Here is a 27,485-nt window from a genome sequence, read left to right as displayed (position 1 = left end):
ACAATTTTAAGGACATGAGTATTTTTACTTTAAAAGGTAATTCCAGATAACTTTCCTAAAAAGTTTATGGCACTGAACCCTCCCACCAACAATGCACGTCTTTTCATCCTTAAAAGCTCTGTGTATTATAGCCCTTTTAATTTTTTGGCCAAATTAATGGGTGTAAAAATATGGTATCTCTTTTTTTCTTTAATTTTAACTTACATGATTATTAACAGGGTTGAACTTTTCTCATTCTGTTAATTTAACATTAATATTCTTTATTTGCTTTTCTTTTGGGTTGCTTGTCTTCTCAGTAGCCTGTGGGACCTCTTTTTATACATTAGCTCTTTTCCTGCCATATGTGTTCTTGGTTAAATAAGTCTCATCTTTAAAAGTTTGTGTATGTATATTTAACATATAAAATCTTTTTACCTGTCCAGTCAATGGTTTGTTCAGTCCTTCGATCGATTAGGATAGCTAAGTATTTTCTAGAAAATCACCCATTTCCTCAAGATTACAAAATTTATTTACATAGATTTGCACATAACAGTGTCTAAAATTGTTTCATTACACTTTCTAATACTTAACATATATTTTTGTACTTTTTTTATCTTTAGGCTTGCCATGAGTTTATCCATTTTAATGGCTGTTTCAAAGAAATGGTCTCTTATTTTGTTTATACTTTATATTTTTAAATCTATTTTATTAATTTCAGGTTTTATCTTTTTTCTTCCTTTTCACTGACTTGATTGCTCTTTTTCTCATTTAGTAAGCTGAATTTTTATATACATTAACTTTTATTCTAATTCTCATTATAAAAGATTTTAACGTTATCAATTTTTCTCTAAGTATTGCTTTAGCTGGGTCTCAAGGATTTTATTAGCAAGCATTTTCTTTGCCATTACTACCTAGATAATTTATAATTTCAATTCTTATTTTTCTCCTTTTTTCAGCAGTTGTGTAGAAGAATGGTTTTTAATTTCTAAGCAGTTAAGTTTTCCATGATATCTCTTCATGGTATAAAACTCTATCGTAGTTAAATGAAATTTCTTAATGTCTAGCTCTGTGACTTTTTTTTTACAAATATTTTATATGCATTCAAAAAGAATGCATAGTCTCTTCTTAAAACGTAAAATTTTATATCTACATAGATATTAATTGTATTTACTATATGTTAATTATATATTAAATTATTTTGCTGATTGATTTATTCAGATGCTTTATATATTTCCCTTTTGGAGTCTAATTGATATACCAAATATCCATCTATAATTGTATTTCAACCAACTTCACTTTAAATTTCTGTTTTACATGTTTAGCAGATGGTTTTTTGGTGCCTTAAGGTATATAACCATTCTCTTAGTAGAGTGTACCTATTAGATTCTTTTATTATTGCTAGATTATTTTTAGGACAGAATTATAAAGTTCTGATTATTTCATCTGTTTATAGCACCATTTCTAGAATGGTGCCTTCATGGGGTCTAAATGTCTGTTTCCAAATCTCTCCCTACTCAATGAACTATATTCTTCAAATCCTATTGCCTCTGCGTAGATTTTCTTAATAAAGCAGGAGACAAACACAGATTGTAATCTGCTTCTATAATGTGCTTTAGAAAATTACGATGCAGTCCTGACTAAAGCATTGTTATTGTAGTCGCCCTCTTCATGCTCAGCTTGATCCTCTGTAATTCTTTATTTCAACAATTCTAAGGTATTTATCATATAAGTGCTTTGCATTGGTTCCTCAATAACATGATTTAACTCATGTACTTCAGGGCAGAAATAATAATAATATATTTACTGAACAGTACCTGGTCTTCACACTTTTCAATTCACTTAACTACAATCCTATCAGATAAGAACGATCATTATCCCCACTTTACAGATGAAGAAACTGAGGCTCACTAAGGTTTAAGTATCCTGCCTAAGATTTTGTAGCCAGCAAGTGGCAGAACTAGAGTTTGGTATTGTTTTATATCTAAAATGACTGATAACAGAAATGAGGGATGAGAGAAGAATGAGAAACGATTGCAGGAAAAAAAGGGGGGGCACTGTGGAGGTCACTATAAAGTTTTTGGCTTTAAATGTGAGGGGTACAGGAAGCTCTGAAAAGGATATTTGTAGAACGGTTATGAGATCTGACTTCTATTTTAATAGGATCCCTATGGCTGCCGTAAGGAGCACAGACTCTAGTTATGCCAGGGTGCAAGAGAGACCAGTAAGGAGAGCTACTGTAATAATCCAGGAAAGAGAGGACGGTGTTTGGGCCAGAGTGGTAAAGATGAGGATAGTGAGAAAAGACCAGATTTTGCATGTATTTGGAAGGTAGAACCAACCGGATTTGCTAGCATATTTTTTATAGGGGGTGAGAAAGAGGAGCCAAGAAAGGTTCCAGTGTATTTGGCCTAGAGGTACTATAACACAGGGATTGCCATTTGCTGAGGTGGAGAAGTTGGAAATACAATATTCCAAATAAGAGAACTCTCGTTTGTGACCACTTACTTATGAAACCTGAATAGATAACTAAGGAACAAAGATCAAAGTGCTGTTAACCTTTCATTGGTATTTTTATTCTCCATGTGCTGTAAGTCAGAAGACACAGTTCATGAGATGCCAAAGGTTAAGTCCATTTATTAGCTTAAATGGCATTTGCAATGGTTTCGATCAGGGATCAGGAAACTACAGCCTGTGGGTGGCTGCCTGTTTCAGTAAATAAAGTTTTTTATTGGAACACAGCCAAGCCGTTCATTAACATACTGTCTATTGCTGTTTTCTGACTATAGCAGTTACAAGTGGGATCATATGGCTCACAAGCCCAAAATATTTACTATCTTGACATTTTTAAGAAATAATTTGCTGACCTCTGGCTTAGATTTACACAGGAAGTATTCAAAATTGTGTTAAACTAAACTAGGTTGATTGCAAGATGTCTTTTAACTGCCAGATGATCAGGAATATCTTACCAGAATTCAGACTACTGGCAATTCTTTCTGGATGAACATGAAAAAATGTAATTAAAGAGTTAGTCAAGGATTTAGGATGGAATCAGTAATTTTTATTTTGCTTGTTTAACAAAAGGAAGCTTTGATTTTACAATATATGTGTAATAAAAAGATGTATGTGTGTGCATATGTACCCCTCACATTTAACCCAAAACACAAATATGCACACATGAAAATATATAGAGCAACACTCTGTAGGAAACACATAGGTCATTAACAGATTGGCAGCACAGAATTATAAAACGAGCATGAATTTCAGATTCAAATAAATCTGTATTTAAATCCTTGTTCTTCTATTTACTGCCTGTTTGGATATAGATAGGTTATTTAATCTCCTTGAATTTCAATTTCTCATATAAAAAGCGGGAATAATAGTACCTTGAACAGTTTTTATGGAAATTAATGAGACATTCTTATAAAGTGCCTAATAGTGTTATATAAGGAGCACTCAATAAATGTTTTGTCCTTTAAAAATATACTAGAAAGAAACCAAGAAACCAAAAAGAACGCTAAATCTTATTGAGAAAATAGGTGATCAGAAGAACAGTCTGTTAATATTGTAGTTACTTCTTCTAATATTCTCTTATTATTTTGTTAATTCAACAATATCATAAATTAATTGAATGCAAAAAGTCTCCTTTCTGTTTCTCATTTTTAATAAAGAAAAAAATGGTCAATGTATATTGGCAGCTCTGAACCCAGATACATGACATGTACAGATTATTCTCATAGAGGAAAACACTGTTAATAGTTCAATCATATCTTCCCTAAGTGGACATTAAATAGGTTTTAGCAAAAATAAAGAGCAAGCATCATAATTTAAACTTAAACAACTATCAATGAACCACATGCCACTTTAATTTGCCATTTATAAGATCTATTTAACATTTTTGTATTCCATTTAATTTGTAGAATTGAGCCTGGCTGATGAAGCAAGGGATGAATTGTACAAATAAACACACATTGAGAATTTGACAGATAGCATCTTAAATGACACCCACCTTGAGCTCTCATCATAGAAAGCAGATAAAACAATTTATATGACGCAGCTAAGTAAATAAAACAAGGGCCTGCTGACTGTCCTTTCTAAGCATCACTGAATTTTCTTTGCTATCAACTTCTCCATTGGTAAAATAGATACTTTTACTTTCTCGGTTTGGGGAAGGGCAGGGGCATAGCATTTTAATCTCTCTTATTGCTCTTTTTCCAAACCTTGGAATTGTATACACATTACCTACGTCTTTCTACATAAAAAGCAAATGTTAGTCCAGAATTAGGATATTTCTCGATTTTCCTCCTTCAATAACAAGATCATCATGTCGCTTTTATTTTTTGTGAAGGGAAAAATAAAAACAACTAAGAATGGAAGAAAAAGAAATACTAAGAGCCCTGAGTCCTGTTCATTTTTAAGACAATGACTTAATGCAATCAATCTTCACCCATTGGTCTATTTTTTTTTCTAAGCAACAGAAATGCACTGGTGCAGGACGGGCTACTGGAACCACTACTTCTGTCTTTCACATTCATGGCCTTACAATTTTTAACACTTTTCAGCAGCTCCTCTCAATCACACAGACTTGTGTCAAAAAGCAATCCTCTTTGCCATGTTTGTTCTAGTGTGCAGACTGAGTTACATGAGGGTAAGGGCATATTGACGGACAGGTGAGACAACTAGAGGGGTGGATGGACCATGGTTGCAGACCATGCGCAAGTGGTCAGGGAATCCACAGGGGTTCCAAGTATATAAACTCTGGAGTCGGTAGGGATATTCTCTGGACATTTCCCAGCAATCACCCAGCTGCTTCGGGAAGATCTTCGATCCATTCTCTCCAATGAGTATAAGAGATAACCTACCACTGGTGGCCAAAAGGCTGCTGATGCCCACAGATAATTTTCTCCCATTGTGCAATGAGGTTTAATCTGGAGGTCAAGCTAGCCTGTGAGAGGAAATGGAGAAACGGGAGTGTGGGGTGTCTCCCTTCCTCTCATTCTTGCACTCAAAAGAACACTCAGAATTCTTATTTTTTAAAAATGCAAATATTATTACATACTAATAACCTGAGAGGAGACAAGTAAATCAAAACCCTCAAAGAACTAAAAATTATTCTAATAAAGCATCATTTTCCTGGGGTCCTTGCTAATTTTGTCCTGAATTTTAAGGACTGGGGATACATTTTTAAACGACTGAATTAAAATTACATAGATTTAACACATTATACTAAATATCAGCCAAAAGCCAAACTTCTGTTCAACTAAGTGACTTCACATGAAAATGTCTAATTTAATCAGTATTCTGAACTTAAGGAAAATAAGGCACCACGGCAATTCTTAACTTGTATATTTCCTGTTTGATAAACATATCCTGGGCAAATGCTGTTTATAAGTGATATTATGATTATGGCTTGATATTTTGAAATTTTTTTCTTAAAACAGGTGTAGTAAGAAAATCCTATAAATGCTGGGGTTCTTATTATATGACTATATGTGCATTGTTGAGGTATGGGGAATCTCCTCCTTCTTGTGTTAGAAAATGAAAAAGTTAAAATATATTAATAAACACTTTTAAATATTGTTCATTATTAAGAATAAAGTGACGATAAACACTGTGGGAAACTTTGGAAGAAAGTTTTGTAGGAGTATTTTGTTCATTCTGGTTTTATTTCAGTGACTACATTCTTTGATATTATTTTAAAATAAGCTACAACTTCAGACTCTAATTTCAGGTTTTTCAACTTGCAGCTCTGGGGTATCTGATATGATCTTTAAACTCAGAATTGTCCTATTTCCTGGCATTCCAGGAACACAGGGGAATGCTGCTTTCTGATTTCAAAGCATTATCTGTAACTCTTCAAAACACAAATAAAGAATAAGACAAGAATTTGCAAGAGGTTCAGAAAGAAAAAAGTGTATTCCTCCACAGTTCTCCAACTGCTCCCAAAATAAAGGAGGGAAATGACTACACTAATGACAGTCTAACATCTCCTAACGGAAAAAAATCAATTATATAGCTTCAAGTTATTAAGTTCCAAGAAAATACTTAATTTTGTAAAATTTTATTTTTTTACAAATTAGTTTGCATCTGTAAGTCCATAAGCCAAGGCTGCAGAGGATCAGAGTTGAACAAGAAACAAATAAATAAAATGCTATGTAGACCTAATATGTGAAAGAACTTAAATTATAAAACAGTGAGGTTTTTTTTTTTAAATAAGGTCAATATACAAATTTCTCAGCAAAGTGAAGAAATCCAGGTTGATTTCAAACTGATACAGAAAAAAAAAAAAAAAAAGAAAGAAAGAAATTAAGGCTTCATACTGATGCAACTGCTTCTGATAACTTCTTTTCCAAGCAGTATAAAAGATGTGTAAGAACTTTGAGAAAAATATATCCATTCTCTTTGTTCTTTCATTTCCCTGATCATAAAGGACACTTAATGGAAATAACTACCTAAGAACAAGCACACTGACAGATTTACTTTCTCACTTACTTTCTCCAGGTTTCTCTTGCCCAAGTTTCTACTTTCCATTTTTCCTTCCTTTGGCTACCTTTCTTCTCCATCAAAATGATTACTACAATATCTTACTTTTTCCGTGACGTCACTACTAGACGCATAAGGGCTGGCGATTTTTTTCTCATCTTATGGCTTATTCACATTTTCTTCAACACATACAATAAAAGTAACAATACGAGTTCACATTTTCTGAGAACTTACCATGTGCAGGGCAACTGAACATGTCACTGGTATTACCTTGCTTAGTCCTCAGAACAATCCTGGATAGATAATATTATTACCCTGTCTGCAGATGAAGGAGCAGGACTACCTAGTTAAGAAACACACCCGAGTTGATACTGAAAGGGCTGGGATAAGAATGCTGTCAGCCTGGCCCCAAAGCCTACATTGTAGCCCACTATATTTGGCTTAAATTTAGGCCACAAACTTCATGTAAAATCATTATACGAATTATGGCTCATTTTTTCAAATTTTAAAATCAACTCCCTGTGGGATAGTTAACACATCAAACCGATGATAGCACCTCACTATGACTATGAACTGGCAGTTTATCAAACTGTTTTGTTTGTTGATACGAGAATTAGGGACAGCAAAAGCCCACAGCGTTCCTGGTGAGAAAGGGTATCAAATGAGGAAAATAAAGTGGTAAGAGTCTGGCGATACCACCACTTAGAAGCTCTGGTGGATATGAAGCCACAGCCATTAGACACTAGAATCTACTTGAGGCTACTTAAAAGCTGCTTCCTCTTCTCCTTAATCTTCCCAAAGCTTGAACAAACAAACAAACAAACAAAACCCAAAACAAACAAACAAACAAAAACACCAAGTAATGAGAAATTTATGAAAGAGAATGGAAATTATTTTTTTTAATTTCAAGTCAGAGAAGAGAAACAGCGAGCTTTCTTTGACTATAAAATTGCTATTGCAAAAGATGATAAACTACTTTCCCCATACTCTCTAAAGCTGATTTAATGGGAGCAATTTTTAAAGGCTGCTCTGAAGTCTACGGTATGGCAGAATGCACTGTACTCAGAGGCCTGACATGACTGGATATTCTTTGGTAAGACACTAATCTGGACCTGTATTCCATCAGCAAAATTAATTAGTTGTACTGTCTGTATTCTAGCTAAGGTTCTCTTTGCCTCTTTTCTATATCTACTTGTTTCTCTAACCAAGGCTACCTAACAAATCTCAAATTTCCCAAGGAAAGGATTTATATCAGATTCATTGATGTATCTTTCACTACTGCCAAAACTTAAGGTGTACTCTATTAAAAAAAAGACTAAAAAAAAACTACTGAGTGAATATATTTCTTTAACCAGCTTGGTCTGCCTTGATTATCAACTCAAGTTATGGCTCCTTAGCCCCTTCTTTCTTCCAATTTTGTGGCTCTTCTTGATCTTCAGTGATTAAAAAATAAAAGAAGAAGAAACATTTTGATTCCTCAATGCCTTTCCTTTTTTTTTGTGGTTTCCTTATTCCTCTTTTTCTTATATAATTGTTTAAATATTCTGTTCTTCATATTGTAGCTACTATTGATTCATTTTCCCTTTATTTTTGTCTTGATCGTTCTATATTCTCTTGAATTTCTATTCTTTTGACTTACACTTCTTATTCCCTACCATCTTTTATTTCTTTCCTCTAATACGTTTACATATTTCTTCCCTTGCCTTTTGATCTCCTTTCCTTTTAAGAATCAGTGTTACATTTAGTTTCACCTGCATTTTAAGAAAATACTTTCTTCAAAAGTACTCACACAATTATAGCTCTGTGTTTTCCTCAACCAAGAACAAAACGTTCAGGAAGAAAGGGGTACAGCGTTTCTTTATCCACCTCTTTCCGAGTATACTCTATAGGGACTGTAACTACCATTCCTCATGAAGGTTTGCAAGGTATATAACCTATATGTCAGCCAGATCAAGTCACTAAGTATTGGTGGCACATGGTCAATAGAGAGTGATGGGGGAAAATGGAAGAAACTTTCAACAACCAGTTCTGAGATGATCAGGGAGAACAAGGAAATCACTGCTCCAGTTAGGTAGTTTCAGTTCCAAGTCAGAGAAAACCCAACTCAACCTGGTTGAAACAAGAAAGGCTAATCTAACATAAATGAAAACTCCCTAAGTAGCAATGTCACCAAGAACCTATCTTCCTTCAGTCCCCCTGCATTGCCTACTACTTGTTAGTTGTGTTCTAGGCATAGCTCCCCTCCTGAATTCAGCAGACCATAGGACTACACGCCTTTGGCTCACATGTAACAGAAAAATGCATTACCAGCAAAAGTCCTAAGATTTGATTGGACTGGTGGTCATACACCTTCTTCTGAACCAGTCACTGTGGAAGGGAAGGTAGGAGGCAGTGATCTGCTAATCCCAGTCCATAGGCTTCAGCTCTGGATCCTGAAGCGATAGCTCCTGGGAACTATATGGTCTCAAGAGAAGAAGCAATGAGGAATTACATGCTGGGAAGGGAACCAGCAAATGTCTACTGCATGAGGCAAAGCTGAATGCAGATAATGCAAAATAACAAGCTTGTAATTTACTTAATATATAGTGTTTTTCCATGGAGTAATTTTGATAATTATAAAATTATAGAAATGAGTAAACATTTTTTGAAACATTTTTGAAAATGGAGCTCCTCTACATGTTTTTATAATCAATTCCTCTAGTAATTCTTTCTGAGAATTGACCCCAACACAATTACTTATTATTGCTATTAGTGTTAAATATTTTAAGTGCTATGACCGTAAAATAATGAGAAGAAAAAACAACAGAATAATGAACCACAACAAATGACTATTTGAGAAAATAATGATATTCTTGAAGGGAAAAAAAGTGCTTAAAGATCATTTAGTGGATTTTTTTAAAAGAAGTAATATAAAGTTAGGTTAAGCAAATACAGAGAGACAAGTCACTTTTAAATGTGAGAAGAAACAAGAAGAAGCACACTTCACAAGTGAGGAACTGTCATTCTTCTCTCCTATTGCCAATCTCATTACACCACCTTTAACTAAATATTAAATAAAGAGCTTATGAAATTAAAAGCCAGGACATTAACAGCTGAACATACAGAAGAGTCATCTGCCTGGTCATCTGAGGACAGGCAGGGGTTGGGAGGTGAGGGTAATTTTCACAATAGTAAAAGCAGTTAATTATAGACAGCTAGATAATATATGGGTATTGATATAAATGAATGTCAATCCTTAGTTCCCCCCAAAAGACCATGTGTATTTTCTAGAGCTTCTGGATGTCCATTTCAAAAGAATTCTCCCCAATAAGTAAAATACTTTTATTTTCTCAGTACTTAAAAATAAAAGAGAAGAGAAAACTAGAATGTTATCTGCAACAATGAGTCATCAGCTACTGCAGCTCTGCAACACCCAGGTCTCTCGCCGCAGCCCTCAGAAAGAAGGGCTATCTTTTAATGACACACACGAATCCCTGCACTGCCTGGTTGCAAAGCATAATTAATTCTGGCCTTTTTATGCTTAATGAAACATCTTGCACACATGACAGCAGTGGGTTTGAGCTTCTTGTGTGTACCTAAAATAGGGAAATCCCTAGCAACAACCTAGTTCTACTCAAAATGCTCTATAAGTTACATTTGTATGAGTTCTGCTGTCATTTCTTCAAAATATATCTCTTAGATCAAGCAAATTGTGCTAAAGAAAACTCACAACCAACCACCTGTATGAACAGTTGTCTTAACTTTTAAAAGTGTGGAATGTTTTGTTTTTCAAATTACTTGGCAGTAAATGCGTGGTTTTATTTCTCAACTTGTGGCTGCAATAGAAGGGTTTTTAAACAAAGTAATCTCTTATCCATAGCTGCTCAATACAATTTCCCTTTATTAGAATAATTTTTCTTATGTTAATACATACTTATATGTTACTGTTCAGAGGCTACAACTCTGTTGAGAATTTCAAAACATGAATTTTCAAGATTCCATTTCAAAACACAAATAACAGTATGAGTAAATTTTTAAAAAGAAACTTAACTGAAAGATTTACCTTGAAAGATTTATCCCTTTTATATATTCAATTATTCTAGCCCTGAGGAATCTTGAAATCAAATGCATACTTTTAAAGGTACAACTACTGTAAATGCAGTTTCTTTGCTCTAATTATCGATTGTACACAAAACAAGTGAATAATGAAATACAGAATCCCTCTCACCTGTTTAGGTGTAACCCCAGGCATGCGGATATCCAACGCAAAATCGGATGAATCAATAGGAATTACTGGTCGGGTGGTACCAAGACACTCATCAGAAAATGGTCTGGTAGTTTCTTTAAACCTTAAAAAAGAAGACAATTTCAATATCCTTGAACATAATGGAATCCTTACTTGACATGAGAAGGAAAAAAATGGAATTGTATAACTATAAGTTTAAAGATTATTGATTGAGACCCAATGAAAACATGTTAATAACTTATATAATGTTCTAAAACATTCTCAGCACTGCATTTAATACTCCATGAGCAAAATATGCCCAATTGTAAACAAAATATAATCAAAGCAATCAAGCAGTTTCAATAAAAACTTGTCAAAATATTTACCTGTTACAGTTAATGAAAATACAGTGTTGATAAATTAGAATTATCACAGGCCTGATGATTCTAATGGAAGAAATGTTAACCATAACCCAGTACAATTTTGTAACTATTTTACGAGTGCCCAGTATTACTAGTAAGAAACAAAAAAACATCGGTAATAATGCTAGGAGGCAGAGTTGTATGGGGGGTGGGGGGGCTGCGATGTGAATTTCAAATGTCCAAGTGCATAAATATTTAATACTTGGTAATTATGAGGAGTGTGTATACAGTTCAATGCTTTCCCATGAGCTATTACAGATCTGCTTCTCCCCACCACTCACCTGATATATTATTCTTCGAGCTATTATAAACAAGAAGGCATTCAAGTCTAAACGACGATATTGTAGTTTCTGAAATATCTCCCCAAGAGGGAGAGATTTGTATTGGAAATCACAACTTCTAATTGGAGCTTTGAAAGCCAGTGCGGCTTGGCTACAATACAGTGGGCTTTTTTTTTTTTTTTTTTTTCCTGTAAGGGGGACTTTACAAGAAGTTACTGTGTTAAAATTCCAAGTCGTTTCAGCCAAGGAAATCAACCTTGTATACGTCTCCGACACTCTGGTTCGGAAAAGTGATTACATTTTTCAACAGCATGCACAGAAACCACCCGAACGACACTTCGCCTGTGTTTTGATTTTTTTAAATAAATAAGTAAATAAATAATAGAAGCAAACAAACACCCACCTCTTAAAGACAGAAAGGGGGCTTCTGAAACCCAAACAGCTGCTTTGAAAAACCAGGAGGAGAACTAGCAGGCTGCGCACGCCAGCCATGGCCACGCCGCTCCGGCCCCGCCGGGAGAGGACCCGGCAGCGCCGCGCTGGGCTGGGGCCGGTGCTCGGGCAGCAGCGCCGCCAGCAGCCGCTACTTCATGGCCGGAGCGCGGAGGGCGTCCTGCGGCGGCCACACACCATCTGCCTGCGAGAGCGGCGAGCCGGGCGAGGCGCGGGGTCTGGGTCACCAGCTTCAGGCAGACACCCGTGAGCAGGCGGGACTTTTGTCCGGTCTGCAAGCGGAAGCTTTCCTCCTTCCAGAGCTGCTTTTGGCCCTGGTGCTGGGGGCTAGACGTGCGGGTTCCTTATCATTCGGGAATGACAGGGACTGTGAGGGATATCACACAAACCCGCGTCAGTCATCATTCAGAACCTGCAAAAATAGAAGCAGATAATGGATGACTAACACATTACAGCATTTGTCCTCAGCAAATCCCAGCTGAGGTTCTCTAATACATTCGTAGTTTCACAAGCTTGAGCCCAAGCCTGGGGAAAATGCCGGTCTGTTGATCTCCCTCCCCCCACAACCAGCCCCCAAGATTCTCACAAACCCCCATACCCCCTGTTCAGGTTTTTGCTGTTTTTCCCTCACACCCACTCTCTCCTTTCCTTTTCCTACTTCTTCGCCCCTTTTCCCTCTCATCCACCCCACTCCCCGGATTTCTTTCCCTTACTATATCACTCCCTTCTATCATCAAAATGTACTAATACCTCAGCTGAATGTAAACAAAGTTATTCACATAAATGACAGGCTAAGGACACAAGAAAAGGGGAAAAAAAAAACTTAAGAGAGGCAGAGACAAACCACTTGAATACAACAGTAATCAGATAGAAAAAGATTGAGAACAAAGGCATGTTTATGTATGTGCATCACAGAGCTACAGATCTAAGCAGAATGATACCCCCTCCCAAGAAGGATCACCAGCAATCCCTGAAGTTCCCAGGATTATTTTAAAACAAACCAAAAAATCTGGACAGTTCACATGATATATGAATGTAAATGTCTATTTAAAAATTCTGCATCTAATACCCAAGTAATAATTACTTACTTATAAGGCATGCCTCCCAAAACACATTCTTTCCTGAATAAAGTTTGGAGATTTACAGTGCAATACATTTAGAAACAGCAGGGAGAATCTCAGCTGGCCCCCAAATGAGTTTATCTAAAGGGAATGATCAAAGCCTTAACATTATTATAAATGAGAGGGGTGCAGAACTAATGCAACATCTCAACATTTTATGAATAGGATTCAACTAGGCTAAATTTTAAAATATGTGTGTTTTGACTTTATTGCTGTCTAAATGTATTTCAGACTATGTGTAAAGTTCGTAAGTTTTAGCAAGAAGGATATATATATATATATATAGCAAGAAGGATATATATATATATATAGTCGCCACACAAAAAAAAGATTCCTTAAAGTTTGATTTTAATCACTAATTATAAACATCGTTTGGAGAACCTCAAATCCAATAGCCAGATAAATAACAGTAAAAAAAAAAAAAAAAGTCAGTAAGATCATACAGATGTGCTCCACAGTAATACATTAGCCTCTAAATTATCCTCTGGAAATCACAAGATAATGAAGCTAATCTAAAAACAAACAAAAAGACCCAAACTAAGACAAACAAAAAAGCCATGAACTAAAATTAAATGTGACTACTTCATGGTCAAAGCTTTTTTGAAGACCATCAAATATAAATAAAACATGATAGAATATTGAACCAATCCGAGGATGCTTAGGGCTCACCAGCACCCAAGGACCACAGTTAATTTACATAAGCAATGACAGTTTTAAAACACTGATGATACTTGTTTGAACTTTCTCTTTGGCTTGCTGCTTGAGCTTTCAGCAACAAAAAACCTTCACCTTTGTCCCAGTCCCGGGGTAAAGGAAAGAACTCCTTAGGCGGGAATAGAAACAATTGGCCCCAAGGCTGCTATTGCCTTTGTTAGCAACAAAGTATAATCCTGTCTAATGACAATACTTGACTTTCCCTGCAGTTCTTTTTGTTTTGTTTTTTGTTGTTGTTGTTTTAATGTATAGGGAGAAGGGATTATATTTTATTATTTCATGCAGAACAGAATTCAAGGACAGTCCTTCCAGTTGGCAGGGAGATTTGGTATTATACAAACACTTGAAAACAAATTTAATATTAAAATTCTTTAAAAGGAACACATCCTGAAGTACTAGCCTTTGAAAAATAAACTCTACTTATCTCTTTGATTGATTTTATTAGCTTTGATGTCTCTAAACCACCCACTAAAAGAAAAGGGAACTTAAGTTGTAAGTGGAAGCAAAGTTGATACATGCAGCCATAAACAGAATAAAAGATCTTATAGGATGAAAGCTAATTACGGTTCTTGGTTCTTGATGCCTTGTAAACTAGAGACAAAAATACACATCATCAAATGAAAAAAAAATCATGTCTAACCATTTCATTTGTTATTTTATAATTCCTGATAATTTTGGAATATATAACATTCAAAAAAAGTGTTAGTAGTCTTCCAATTTAGGATTTTAAAATTTTAACTATATTTCCTTGCATAATTTATTCCCTCATTCAAAACACATACTTCATTTCATATTCTGTACACAATATTGTAATATATTTTGGGGTTTTATAAAATTAAGAAAACTAAGAGAAAATATAGCATATTAAGAGGGATGAGGACTTGACACAATTAACATAAGGTATGTTTACAATGCGGTATCCCTATCAGAGTACTAGAAAAAGGACTCGGAATTTTGAGGAAGGAAAGACCATTTCAACCTTCAAAAGCAGGGTAAGAGAACAGAAGGTAAAGCAGTCTTCAAAGGAAGAGGTGCTACTGAGGGCAGCTTGGAGGTGGTTGGGTTTTCACTGTGGGAGACGGAGTTGGGCCGTCCAGGTGCAGGGAAGGAAGGGGCACAGGAGCCCCGGTGGGGAACAGAGGATGTGTTTGAAAAACTAGTGGACCACAGGTTCTGCCTCCTAGACACCAGCTGCAGATCCAGATTTACTATTTTATTTGTAATACAAAGCAAATATACTGTTTACACATCCATAAATTCTTAGCAAGAATAATTTATAGTTTATACCTGTATGGACATTAATTCCAGAAATGAAGCAATTACGTGGGGAAGTACAGCCTGGTACAGAAGACCATTAAACTAATTTGGCTTTTACAAAGTAAGCAGTTATTCCTTTCAATTTTCATTTGAGAAAAAAAAAAAAAAAAGAGTGAAACTGTAACTGGTCAAAGAATTAAATAAATATATTGACCATTCATTCCTTGATTCATTTTCCAACAAGAGAGAACAGTATAGCATAGTGGCTAAGAGTTTGTAAACTGAAGGAAAACTACCTAACCTCCTGGCTCCACCAGTCACTAGACTTGTAAAACGTGGTCCGGCCTCTCTTTGACTCAGTTTCCTCATCTGCAAAATGGAAATAATCCTACTACCTATCTCATAGGGTTGTTACATGGAACAAATGAATTCATATCCTTTGAACCATGCTGGACACATAATAAATGTTTGCTATTACGGTTGCTGCAACAAATATTTATTGAGTGCATCGGACTATCTTAATGCTGGGGATGGTGATAATTAAGGCAGATAAAGTTCCCACTCTTAAAAATATTACTTTCCAGTGGGCAGGGGGGAACAAATGAAAATAACTACCAAATTATAAATTTCATTTTCTTTTAAAGAGATTTTATATGGTTTTCTACAATGACTTCTGATTAAACCGATTAAACGATGCATATCCATTACCAAAGCAATTCGACTCTAGGGTTTTATTCTTGGGCAAAAATTGAACAAGAGCACAACCATGTTTATAACGATATTTACTAGCACTGTTTATAGTAACAAAGAACTAGATGTTTATAATAGCAAAGAACTGGAATCAATTTATATGCCCATCAATAAAATATTGGTAAAATAATTTTTTGAATACTACGCATCCCTTAAAAAAAAAAACGAGGTCTATTTTTATAGGCAAGGTCATATTCTATGACATACTGTGTCTTTCTGCACACCTTTTAAAAATGTTTAAACAATCTCAAACTTATAGAAATATTGCAAGTACAGTACAAATAATTTTTTTTCTTTAACCATCGGAGAACTGCTGACCTGATGCCTCATCACTTTGAATACTTTAGTGTGTGCTTCTTAAAGTACAATCCACTACGTAACCTTAATACAGCTATCAATATAAAAATATTCATATTGACACATTACTAGCATCTAACCCTCAGTCTCCAAACTCAGTCCCAGTAACATTTCTTACAGCAAAAGAATCCAGTTCAGAATCAAGCATTGTATATGAAGTTGTCATGTCTCTAGTCTTTTTCACTCCAGGACAGTTTCTCAGTTTGTCTTTAACTGCTATGACCTTGACTTTATTGAAGATTGCAGACCAGTTATTTTTCAGAATGCCTCTCAATTAGCGTTTGTTCTCTGTTTCATCAGGGACTAGATTCAGGTAGTGCATCTCTGGCAGGAATATCAGAGAAGTGATGCTGTGTTCTTACTGCATCTGTATTAGTGTCTATTGCTGCATAGTTTATTGTTTTCAACTAAGTTTGGGTCTATTGCCCCAAACTTAGTTGAAAACAATAAACTTAGCTGGTGACTCTCTAATGAGGTTACAATCAAGATGCTGGCAAGGGCTGCAACCATCTGAAGGCTTGACTGGGGCTAGAGGACTTGCCGGCAAGGTGAGTCATTCACACAGCTGGCGAGTTAGTGCTGGCTATTGGCAGACACAATGTTTCCTCACTATGTGGCTTTCTCTCCAGGGCTGCGTAAGTGTCCTTACAATATGGAAGCTGGCTCTGGTGAGAGTGAGCAATGTCTTTTAGGACCTACCATTAGAAAACACATACCATAATTTCTGTAATTTCCTATTGGTTGCACAAATCAACCGCACTCAGTGTGGATGAAGACGACCCAAAGGCATGAAAACTAGGAGGCAAGGATCATCTTCATGGAAGCTGACGACCACAGCATCTTATGAAGTGGCATGCAATTTTGATTGGTCCCATTACTGATAATGTTAACTTTGATCATTTGATTAAGGGGGTGTCTTTCAGACATTTCCACTGTAAAGTTACCATTTTTCCCATTGTAATTAATATTTTTTGGTGGAGAGGTTATTTTACACTGTATAAGTACTCCATTTCTCGTCAAACGTTCATTTCATTCATTTATTCATGATATCCTAATGGACTCAGAGTTTCCTGTTTTATTCGAAGGGTTTTAATCTGTCACTAACTTAATTTACATTGCTTACTTTGATGCTTAGGTTGTCTCAGCTGTGGCTCCTTTTAGCTAGCTGTTGTATCCGTCTGGCATGTCCCATAACCCTGAGCCCTTCCTTGCTTATTGCCCTCTCTCCCATTTGGGCTCAAAACCCACCCCAGGGCTTCTCTTTTGCTCTTCATCCCACCTGGCCTTTGCTGACACCCTACACTGTATGTTCCACACACATGGATGCCCTCCTCACCTGGTTTGGGCTGTGACACCCCACTCCAGGCCACCAACCCCACTACACTGATGCCCTCCTTACCCCAGATGGGCTCCACACACCAGACCAGCTCACCATTCCTGAATGTCTGCATGCTCTGCCCACATAACAGCTTTCAGACTGAGTTTTCAGGAAGAGAGAGGAACGACATTAATTTTTTAAAGATCAAATTATAGAACAGGGTACACGTGTATTTAAACATTTGAAGTACTATAACTTCATTATATTTCCAGTGGTTTTCTGTGGGGATAGTTGGGGGGAAAAACGGGGAACTTCCACTTTCCATTCATATGCTTTTGTAGTCTTTTAACTTTCACAAGCTTATATTATTTTCATAACCAGAAGAAGAAAAAATACACATGCACACAGATTTTAGAATATTTTATTAAATGTGATTCTACAGATTTCAATTTATGTGTTAATGCCTACCTGAGTTAGAAGATGTTTTCAAAAATTAATAACTCTCCTTTTTTCTGCTTGACAAGAACTTTACAAGCTAAATTTTGTGGTGGTTGTGTAGCCCTAATGCAGGGTTTCTCAGCTCAGCATGAGCAACATTTTGGCCTGAATAATTATTTGCCGTAGAAGACTGTCCTGTGTATTAGAGGCTGTTTAGCAGCACCTCTGGACTCTACTCACTAGATTCCAGTTGCACTTCCTTCAGCTGTGACAACCAAAAATGTCTCCAGACATTGCCAAATGTCTTCTGGAAGGTAAAATCACCCTGGATGACTGCCACGGTTATAATATTGTTCATTATGATGAAGCTTAATTTGTAAGTCTTATGTGATGTAATTCCCTTCAAATACATGTAATGAGACATAAATGGCCTAAAATAGCGCTTGCAAATATGGAACTTCTAAAAAAATGGGGGAAAAATAATCATTACAGCAAGTAACACGTATTGACTACATGCCAGGCATTGACTTTATGCATATTATCTCACTGAATTCTTATGACTTTGAAGTACAGGTTATAATTCCCGTTTTACAGAGGAGGGATCTAAGATTTAGAAAAATTAGTAAACTTGTTCTGGTTACATTGCCATAGAGCAAGCATTCAAATCCTGGCTTGTAGACTCCAGCATCGATTCTCTTAACTCACATTCTTCAACACATAAAACAGACACACTACATTGACGGGATGTTTTCTTCAAATACAACAAAAGGCAAATCCTTGGAACATCATTTTAATGTAAAACAGTAATAGCCAATGTTTATCAAGCAATTCCTACGTGCCAGGCACTGTGCTAAGAAGCACTGTATATAGATTAGTGCTGAATTCTCACAGCAACTGTATGACATCTGTACCATTATAGCTCCCATTTTACTGAAGTGGCAACTAGAAAAAGACAGACTTGGTAACCTGTCCAGGGTACACAGCCAGGATATAAACACAGGCATACTGACACCACAGTGGAAACCCTTAACTAGTCAGCTGTAAATGTAACCTAATCTTTTTCTCTTTTTTCATTCATGTATTAGGAATCAGTAACATTTCCTCTGCAGCCTTACTAACATTACTCATTTAGATAACTCGCTGAAGAACAAATTGAAGATCAATGACTAGGGTCTAAATCTGATCCAAAGTAAGTTTTTCATTGGCTTGCAAAAATTTTCACCAAACCCTCTCCTGAATTTGAATTCTGAGTAAATATTTCAAACCAAAAAGATTTCACATAAAACCCTGACTTCCAGTGTCTCTTGAAGAGTTGGCATCACATTTCCACATGGCAACAATTAGCTGAGTGTCTTTGTTTTCTGGACAAGTCTGCAATCTGCAGATCACAACAGTCCCCAACATATCCCAACATTCCCGATTTGCTCCCAGATCTTGAAGCCAAGAATAGTTATTTGAACTGCGACTCAGCACTGAGGTGTAGTTGTTGTCAGTCTGTTCATTTGTACTTTGTTTTTATATACCTGGCCATTTTTCTGATTAACATTACTAGCTGTATCCTAAAATTGTTTGTTTTGTGATCCCAGAGATACACCCTTTCTTCATGTGAGGAGGTAAATTTCACCCTATATAAAGCATAGAGTTTGCCGCACTTAGATATACTAAGTTGCTGCTGCTTTTCTTTTTGTTTCGTTTCTTTGCTTTAAGGCTCTGTTTGTCGTCGTTAGCAAGGCACATCAAATGAGCCCCATCTCTTCTAACATGTAGCCAATGTGAAGTATCCTTCCCTTACAAGTCAAAATTGGCTGGGTACCTATTAGAGGATATATGTTAAATCTCAAGGGTACCATTCAGCATATAATTCTACTGAAATACGTACTTGCCAACAGTAACAAATTGTATTTATTCATTTTCTGTGTTTCCATGATCAGTACCAGATGCCCTTTAATATGTCCATTAGTCATCAAATCGCTCAGTCCTGTAAATACTTCCATGGGGGAAAAATACCAAAAGATTATTCTTAATTAAATTTCTCAACTTTGACTAATACAAATGTTACTTCATAACACATGGATCTAAATTCAGCGCTGGCGTATTTTAGTGTAAGATAAAACAGATCCCTGTGCTCCAATCAGCACACATCTTTTAGTTCTAAGGTCTGCCCTGGGAAGTTCTTAAGAGACTGCTGCACTGCCCAGGAAATCATTAGCCATTATTCATGACATCAGAGGGGGAGAATGGCTCCTTTGCATGCTGCTCATTTGCCCACCAGGTATCTTATTTATTTATAAGCTCAGAAGGACACATAGACTTTAGTGTCAGAAGAAGAGCACAAAGCACTTCTGCAGCTATCATGTCCTTTCTCCTTTAAACATTCTTATTGAGTGTGTTTGGGGGGTCAGGGGGAACAGGCCATCAGCCTTGTCCTACACAGTCATTTAGCAAGGTGGCAGCCTTCATTGATTTCTGTCCTAACCTGTAGTGAAGTTAGAGATGAGGGCCTAAACTTACAGGCTATCACAATACACCACTTCAAAAATTAATAAGCTCTGTTCCTCCTTTTCAGTGAAGTTTTTGAGAAACTAGTGGGAAACCTAATACCTCAGACCCAACTAAATTTCAAACGTCCAGTTTGTATCTTTCAATAAAGTGTGAATCATGGAATGACCCACTGATTGAGGTACTGAATTACCTCATTACCTTTTGCATTACCTTCGTAATACTTCCTTTGTGGGTCTTTGCATTATTACTTTCTTCTATTTCTAAGAGGAAGTTAGTGTAGAATGGAAGGTGGGAGGATATGCATTTAAATGTAAATATTTAGTGCCAGGCACTGGATTTAGGTAAATATGGCCTGAAAATGGTGATCTGCCTTCTGTCTTTCTTGCAGTTAATCAATCCACCTTTTTTTAATGAGTTGTCCTCTTTTGTAGGAATATTTTTCCTGTTTATGATTCCACATCGCTAGACATAGTTATTCCCAAAGTATTTTAATACATATTAAATGCCTCCTGATGACTTCAGAGGCAGGAGCTATTAACTACACAGGAAACCTGGCTCATATCCAGAACATGCAATTACAACACAAGTATTCTTTTTCTTGATAAGTAAAATATTGACAGGAAATGTCTAGATTTTCATTCAAAAATAACACTGAACTGTTATCTTTTTTTTTTCTTGTTCTACTCACACAGAAGCATTTTCTCCCATAGCAGAATCATATTTTCAAGTGATTTTTGTTTCCCATTTCAAACGTTCACGTCCTTACAATAAAATGCCCATAAACATACCCTTTTCTATTATAAAAGTTTTGCTATCCTTTTCTTTATATCTCTCAGCTGTATAATTACAGTACTTAGAGTGGAATCTATAATCATACAACACTATTATATAATTTTAAAACTTACAGGGATTTTTCTTTAAGATCAAGAAAGAATGTCAAAATATTCTCTAATTTATATAATTCTGCTCAATCGAGTGTACAGTAACATAGAGGGATTCTATAAAATATACACTGCACCTTGCCCCCTCCATCCATCTCAACTATGTAATGTAAACGCCATTAACAAAAGGAATACAGTTGCTTAAAAACATTTTAATGTCTTTTATTTTAGGGTATAGAAGCTACAATAAAATTTAACTTAATCATAAAAAGACCATTTGAATTGTTAAATATGCAATTTACCATGGAAAGAAGTACTATGTACTGAAGTAGGTTACATTCAGATATTTTAATTTCTAGTCTAGAGTAATAATAGTTTTCTTTGATCAGTGTACCCAAACTCCCCATGAACTGTCAGTGAAGAGCTTCATAATTTTCTTCTAGCTGAAAAAGATCAAAGCATTCTTATGTTTGCTAGAACTCTCTGATACTGCTGCACAAACAGGCGATGAGTTTATTTTATTGCTATTAAACTGCTTCTTGCTGTCTTGAGCTTAGGAAGAAGTGGTTTATTTTAACAAGGTACTTACAGATTGGCTTGCTCTTCCCCAATGTTTAATCTTCCTTACACGATTTCCTACAGTGATTTGCCCTGCACCCTGGGACTGAAAATGAGAGATGAAGAAAGATAAGGCCCATGATTCTCCAGGCCTGAGAGAACACATCGGGTGCAGTCCCAATGGTATCACGCCAAGGAAGTGAGGAATAAGCACCCCGGTGACCTTACTTGCCCTCTTTCCATTATCGATGTTATGTGCCCTAACCTTGAATTACATCAAAACTAAAAGTTGCGATTTTAAATCAGAGAAAAATGTGAAATATCCCAATTGTGTTTGTTAATTTTAACCAACATAAAAGAGGCCCACAGACAATATGGCACGGAGAATTGGTTCCTGACTTTGAAATATGAAAATCCCTTTTTAAAATCAACATTTCATGAATCTGTACACTATAATACAGATACTATTAATAATGAAAATAATATTTACTAATTACTGAGTATTTGCTATATGCCAGGCAGCATTTGAAGAACTTTTCGTGTATCATTTCATTTAATTCTCACAACGTCCTATGAGCAATAGTATTGTCTCCATTTTACAGATGAGGAAATAGAGGCATAGAGAGGTCATAGAACTGGCTTGACATTGACATTGGCTGGTTTCAGAGGCAAGAGCTATCAACTACCAGGTTACACTTGACAGAGGCTGTACATCTGGTATTTGATAATTAAGAAAACACGAGGGGTGCCAAAAAAATGTATACAAGTGGACACTTTGATCAACGTTGCTCAAGCAGTAGTTTGCTGTAATCAGAAGTGTCTGGACGCTGATGGTAACCACTTTGAGCACCTCTTATAATTGCAGGAGTCAAACATGACTTGTATTCATCTTTTGTTGATCAGTATATATTGAGTATTACAATTTTAATAGTTTTTTACTTTCTTAAAATGTGTATACATTTTTTTGGCACTCTCTGTATGTAAAGGAGAAATAAACTATTACTGATTCAATAATGCTTTTAAATGACTATTTTATATCACATATAACTAAAATCAATAGTACACACAAGTGTAAGACTTGTTGTTTCACATCACACAACGCTTACTTCCTACCAGTGGCTCCGGGCTCCACCTCAAGTCTTCCTCCCTCCGGTACATTCTGAGCCAACAGGTAGAAATCACTGCTGTAAAATGGAGAGGATAGTCTTGCACTTGAAATCAGAAACTGTGGTTCTAAGTCCCATTTTAGGGTTTCACTTCACATTTCTGAGCTTTGCTTTCCTCCTGTATATATAGCAGGCGTTGATAAATGCACAACCAAAGGGCAACTGTGAGAAAATAATCTGAGCAAATTCTGAAATGAACAAAATGCCATAGAGATGTAAGTTCTTATTAGGGTTTCAGGTTCAGTTTTATCAGTCAATAAATTTTTAAATCTTTGTATTATTTTTCTAATTTTGCACTGTTTACTCTGAATCTACTTATATCTTATCTCTGAATAAAGTTTCAGAGTACTAGAACATCTTCAGGTGGCAGGCACTGTAAAATTATCATGGAAGATTCATGGGGGAAAAAACAGGGCTAAAAGACCCAAATTTAAACACTCTCCTTAACACTAAAAATAACAGCAAAAACAGTAACTCTGTCATTCAGCAAAAATAGAACTAAAATCTTAACCTAAATCATTTGAAATGTGCTCCAGTAATCATGAATAACAATTTACATTTCAAGGAAATTACCAATATTATGTTAAGATTATTGGGAAACATTTATTGGGTACTGGCTCTGACAGGTACTATACGTCATGGCCTCAAGTTTCATGACTTAAACGCTATAGAGGCAGGCTTGCGGAACCAACTGCCCAAACAAATCAGCAATGGAGGTAAATAACATGCATTTATATTCCAAAAGCAGTTACATATTTTCTGGTAAGAAATAAATATAAAATGGTAGAACCAACTAGGTGCTTGGGATTTAAATGAGACAAATAGATTACTAGTAATACCTGCCTATCTCTTTATAGTATTGACAAGAAACGTAACTTATAGTTGCTAAAGTATTTTAAAGATGAAATGTGCTGTACGACTACTAAGTACTACACAAGTACTAAATGCCATATGCTATATGAGTGAGCAACTTTACTACTATTTACTTGATTCAATTGAATTTAACATTTATTCCTAAATAGAGAAATTATATATGCATTGCCTTGCTGCAAGATGGTATTGTTGGAACGGATTTTTTTCAGCTTTTGAAATGAAATTTTAAAAGGATGTATATGTGCAGAGATTTCATTTTTTTATTTGTTTCACATTATGATGAATTTCTATTATTGTAAGGTTAAGTCTGTCTTTCAAATGGTGAAGAAATCATGCAGATAAGAAAACTTTGATCATGATACAACTAACGCATGACAATATGTAAAACTCTTGATAAAGCAAACACTGCCCCTTCCAGTCCAGTAATTCAATTAAAAGACTGTTATCTCTTTTCAAATGGCATATTCCTAAAGACTTCGTAAAAATAGAAAACAAAGAGAAAATAATAGGACCTTAAACCATTAAACGTACTATTAATAAAGGTGCAGACAATAGTTATAGATTTAGAGTGATGATATTTACTATTCCTTTAAAATACGTTAAGGTCATCATCAAATCTTTTAAAATTCCATTGACAAAATAAAACTATAAAATAATCAGTGGTTCCCATAATCAGTCCTGAGGTATGTCAGAATGTACTTACAAGAGGCTCAACATTTTATCTTTCAATATGATTTTTCAGAAAAATTTATGTCTCTATCAATGCATTCAAAATTGATGGCCCATGCTTGACCGGCTGGTCATATCTATCATAACAGCCAGCAGATGACAACTTTGTTAATTCAGGGACGGATACCAACTGGGAAGACAGCTTCTAGATGGGTCGTGCTGGTATACATCTAGGAAAAAAAGGTACCGACTACTGCTCTTTTGGCATGGTAGAATTCGTATTTTATTTCACGATATCTTCATCTATGATTAAAGAAATGATAAACTGAATGACAGAATGGAAGACTGATACTGTTAAATATGAGTGGAGTTAATTCAAACACAATGGGGAAATATACTTTAAATTATTCTATTGATTAAAGCTAAGAACAAAAAGTAAAATTTATTCTTCCATAAATAATCATAGGCACTACCATCTGCCTATCTTTGTGTTGAACTCAAGGCCATAGAGTTGTTTGAAGGTACTACGAAAATACTAAATTCTGAATTAGCCAAATTAACATTTTAAGATGGCTTATTTTGTGTCTTGTTTCTGAAACTTTGTAACAGTCTCGTTATTGTTTCATAAAATACCAAATTTTTTTCTTGCTATCAAAGGGATCAACATCTTTTATCACTGTTTTATCTTAACCAAATGCTAATTTTAAAATCAGAAAAATAAATGGAATATTAAGCAGTATTAATTTGCCTAAAAGAGAAGAAAACTGTGATAAATTTTCTCTTTTATTTTGATATTTAAATTACTATTGGTATTACATTGTAATGAGATAAAGGTTCATTAAGACAGCCTTTGTTATGTAAAAACAAAACACACTAGAGGGGAAATTATTGAGTTACAATTACTCTCCAAGGATATGGCAAATGAGATATCATTAAAATATTTAAGTTTAATTATGCAACATTTTCCAATACATAACCAAAATACATATGCACATACCTAAGTACTTCACTCACTCCTGAAACCTGGATTTTTCTCCTAAGAACATTAATAAAATTATAGAAAAATTCTAAGGAGAAACAATTGCATATTTATGCACATAAAATATTATTTTCTAAACTAATTAGAGAGTCCATGGGATCACTAAGCAGAGTTTTCCCCACACATTCAGTATCAGATTCCATCCCACATTCCTACCACTCCACGACGATCCAATCAGTACATTATTCTGCTTTTTGCTTTCCCAAAATGGAAGCTGCTAATTTGAGTGTCCTGTCCCTTCATATTTGCCTCACAAATTAATTCATTTGAACCTGAGATCTAATGGTGATCCATAGCTACTGCTGCTTTTCTTTCTACGCCTACATTCTTTTATCTCTATTCTCCACCTCAAAATTTCCCGAGTGTGAATTTTGTAGGACACCATATGTGCTATAAAGGAGACACACCTAAGTTCCCCACAGCTGGGGAGCTTGTGGCAGAGCTGGGTAGGACAGCCCGGAGTACTGTCTACCAAATAGGCACATGACTTCCCTGAACCAATGAAAGGGGAACAGAAGTAAATTGTGTCAATCCAAGCCGAGGTTTAAAAAGCCATTCTCATAATTCACCATACTTTTCCCCTCTATGTTATCTACAGAAATACCTCCTCCCCCTTCTATTCAGTGATGGGTGATGCTGAGAAGGAGGCTGCCCATTATCCTGAACCCAGACACTCTCTGAGGAAGGCAGAGGGCAAGAGAAGAAACAGCCCCCTTAGAGACACTTGGATTTAGAAATTACCCAAAATGTACATGAAAAGAGAAGGTTAAAGTGAAGAACCAGGTAACTCTAATGAGCAAATTTAATTACTTTTCAACTACCCAGCAGGATTGGGGGTGGGGGGTGAGTGTGAAGAAAGGGTGTGAATTTCAATACACACTCCCATGCCTAGTCCTACCCAAAGTACTGTTTGCTAAAGCCCATACTCATCTCCAGTTAGGAAAAAGCTCGCTCTCTCTTTTTTTAATCCGATGAAACTACAGCTTTGTCCTACCTGTTCCAGCACGAATATACTCAATAAATGTTAAGCAAATGGATGGGAATAAGAAATTAATGGGAACAAAAAAATAATATCACACCATTCTCCAGAGTCTCACAGTAAAGTATGAGAAAAATTATGCATACCAACTTTGGATATATATCAAGTTTTAGAAATAGGAAATAAATTTTTAAAAATGATTTCTAAAATCCAAGTGGTATATCACATAGTTAAAAGTCATATGGTACTAAGATCCTACAATGCAAACAGAAGTCTTCTGACCAGCTACCCCAAGTCACATTCCTCAGATGCAACTCCTTGCCACTCTTGTAGCAGACTATCCTGGTATTTACCTTCATTTTTCCAAATATGTTGATGTTCTAATTTATAAACTCACAGTTCTATGCATTATCTATTGACTTTTACGTTGGAAGATGAAGATTTCAGTCTCTTATAGCCCCCTTCCCATTCTACCAGCTTCTCAATAAATTTATATCAAATTTTTAGTAAAATCAGTATTTAAATTGTTAAAGTTATATACATTTTTTTTCCGCTGAGCCACGTAAATATCCCATGATTGTTACATTTCTCATACACCTTTTTCTTTTTACTAGAGTTCAGGAACTACAGGTTCCTGAACCATGTGGAATATCTTTAGCTTAGCTTCATCATTCATTGTATTAGGCTGTATATAGACTTACAAGATGACGATCATTTTTTTCTAAGAATTTTAAGGGTATTACTCCTCCATCTTCTTTCTTATAATCCTGTTGTTGAGAAGTCAGGTGCCATTCTGATTTTTCATAATTTATCTGTGATTTCTCTCAATAGCTCCTCTCCACCACTCCCACTTTGGAAGCTTTTTAAATTTTCTCTTTAGCTTCCGCTTCTGAAATTGTACTGATGTGCACTGATATGAGTCTTTTCTCCTTCATTCTTCCAGGCATTTCTCATTAATCTTGCTAGCTTGTTTTAATCTGAAGATTTATTAACTACTCTATTGGTAAATATTCTTATCTTTCTTTGATAATTTCTCTTCTTCAA

At 35.6% G+C, this 27,485-nt stretch overlaps 1 protein-coding gene across 41 annotated transcripts in view; it reads right to left on the bottom strand.

Annotated features, from left to right (window-relative positions):
• The window catches only part of PAM (peptidylglycine alpha-amidating monooxygenase), a 261,122-nt gene that overhangs the window by 138,003 nt on the left and 95,634 nt on the right, over window positions 1-27,485 (bottom strand). For all 41 annotated transcript variants that reach the window (XM_074328644.2, XM_074328647.2, XM_074328650.2 and 38 more), the window contains 2 exons: window positions 11,770-12,231; window positions 10,667-10,787 (listed from right to left, as the gene is read on the bottom strand). In XM_074328644.2, the coding sequence (XP_074184745.1) occupies window positions 10,667-10,787; window positions 11,770-11,858 (210 nt within the window). In that variant the 5' untranslated portion in view covers window positions 11,859-12,231. The remainder of the gene's footprint in view (window positions 1-10,666; window positions 10,788-11,769; window positions 12,232-27,485) is intronic.

The sequence above is a fragment of the Rhinolophus sinicus genome, chromosome 3 (genome assembly GCF_057876585.1).
Source record: "Rhinolophus sinicus isolate RSI-liver-muscle chromosome 3, RSI-T2T, whole genome shotgun sequence".
In the NCBI taxonomy this organism is placed as follows: Eukaryota; Metazoa; Chordata; class Mammalia; order Chiroptera; family Rhinolophidae; genus Rhinolophus; species Rhinolophus sinicus.
This window is presented reverse-complemented; position numbering and strand designations above follow the sequence as displayed.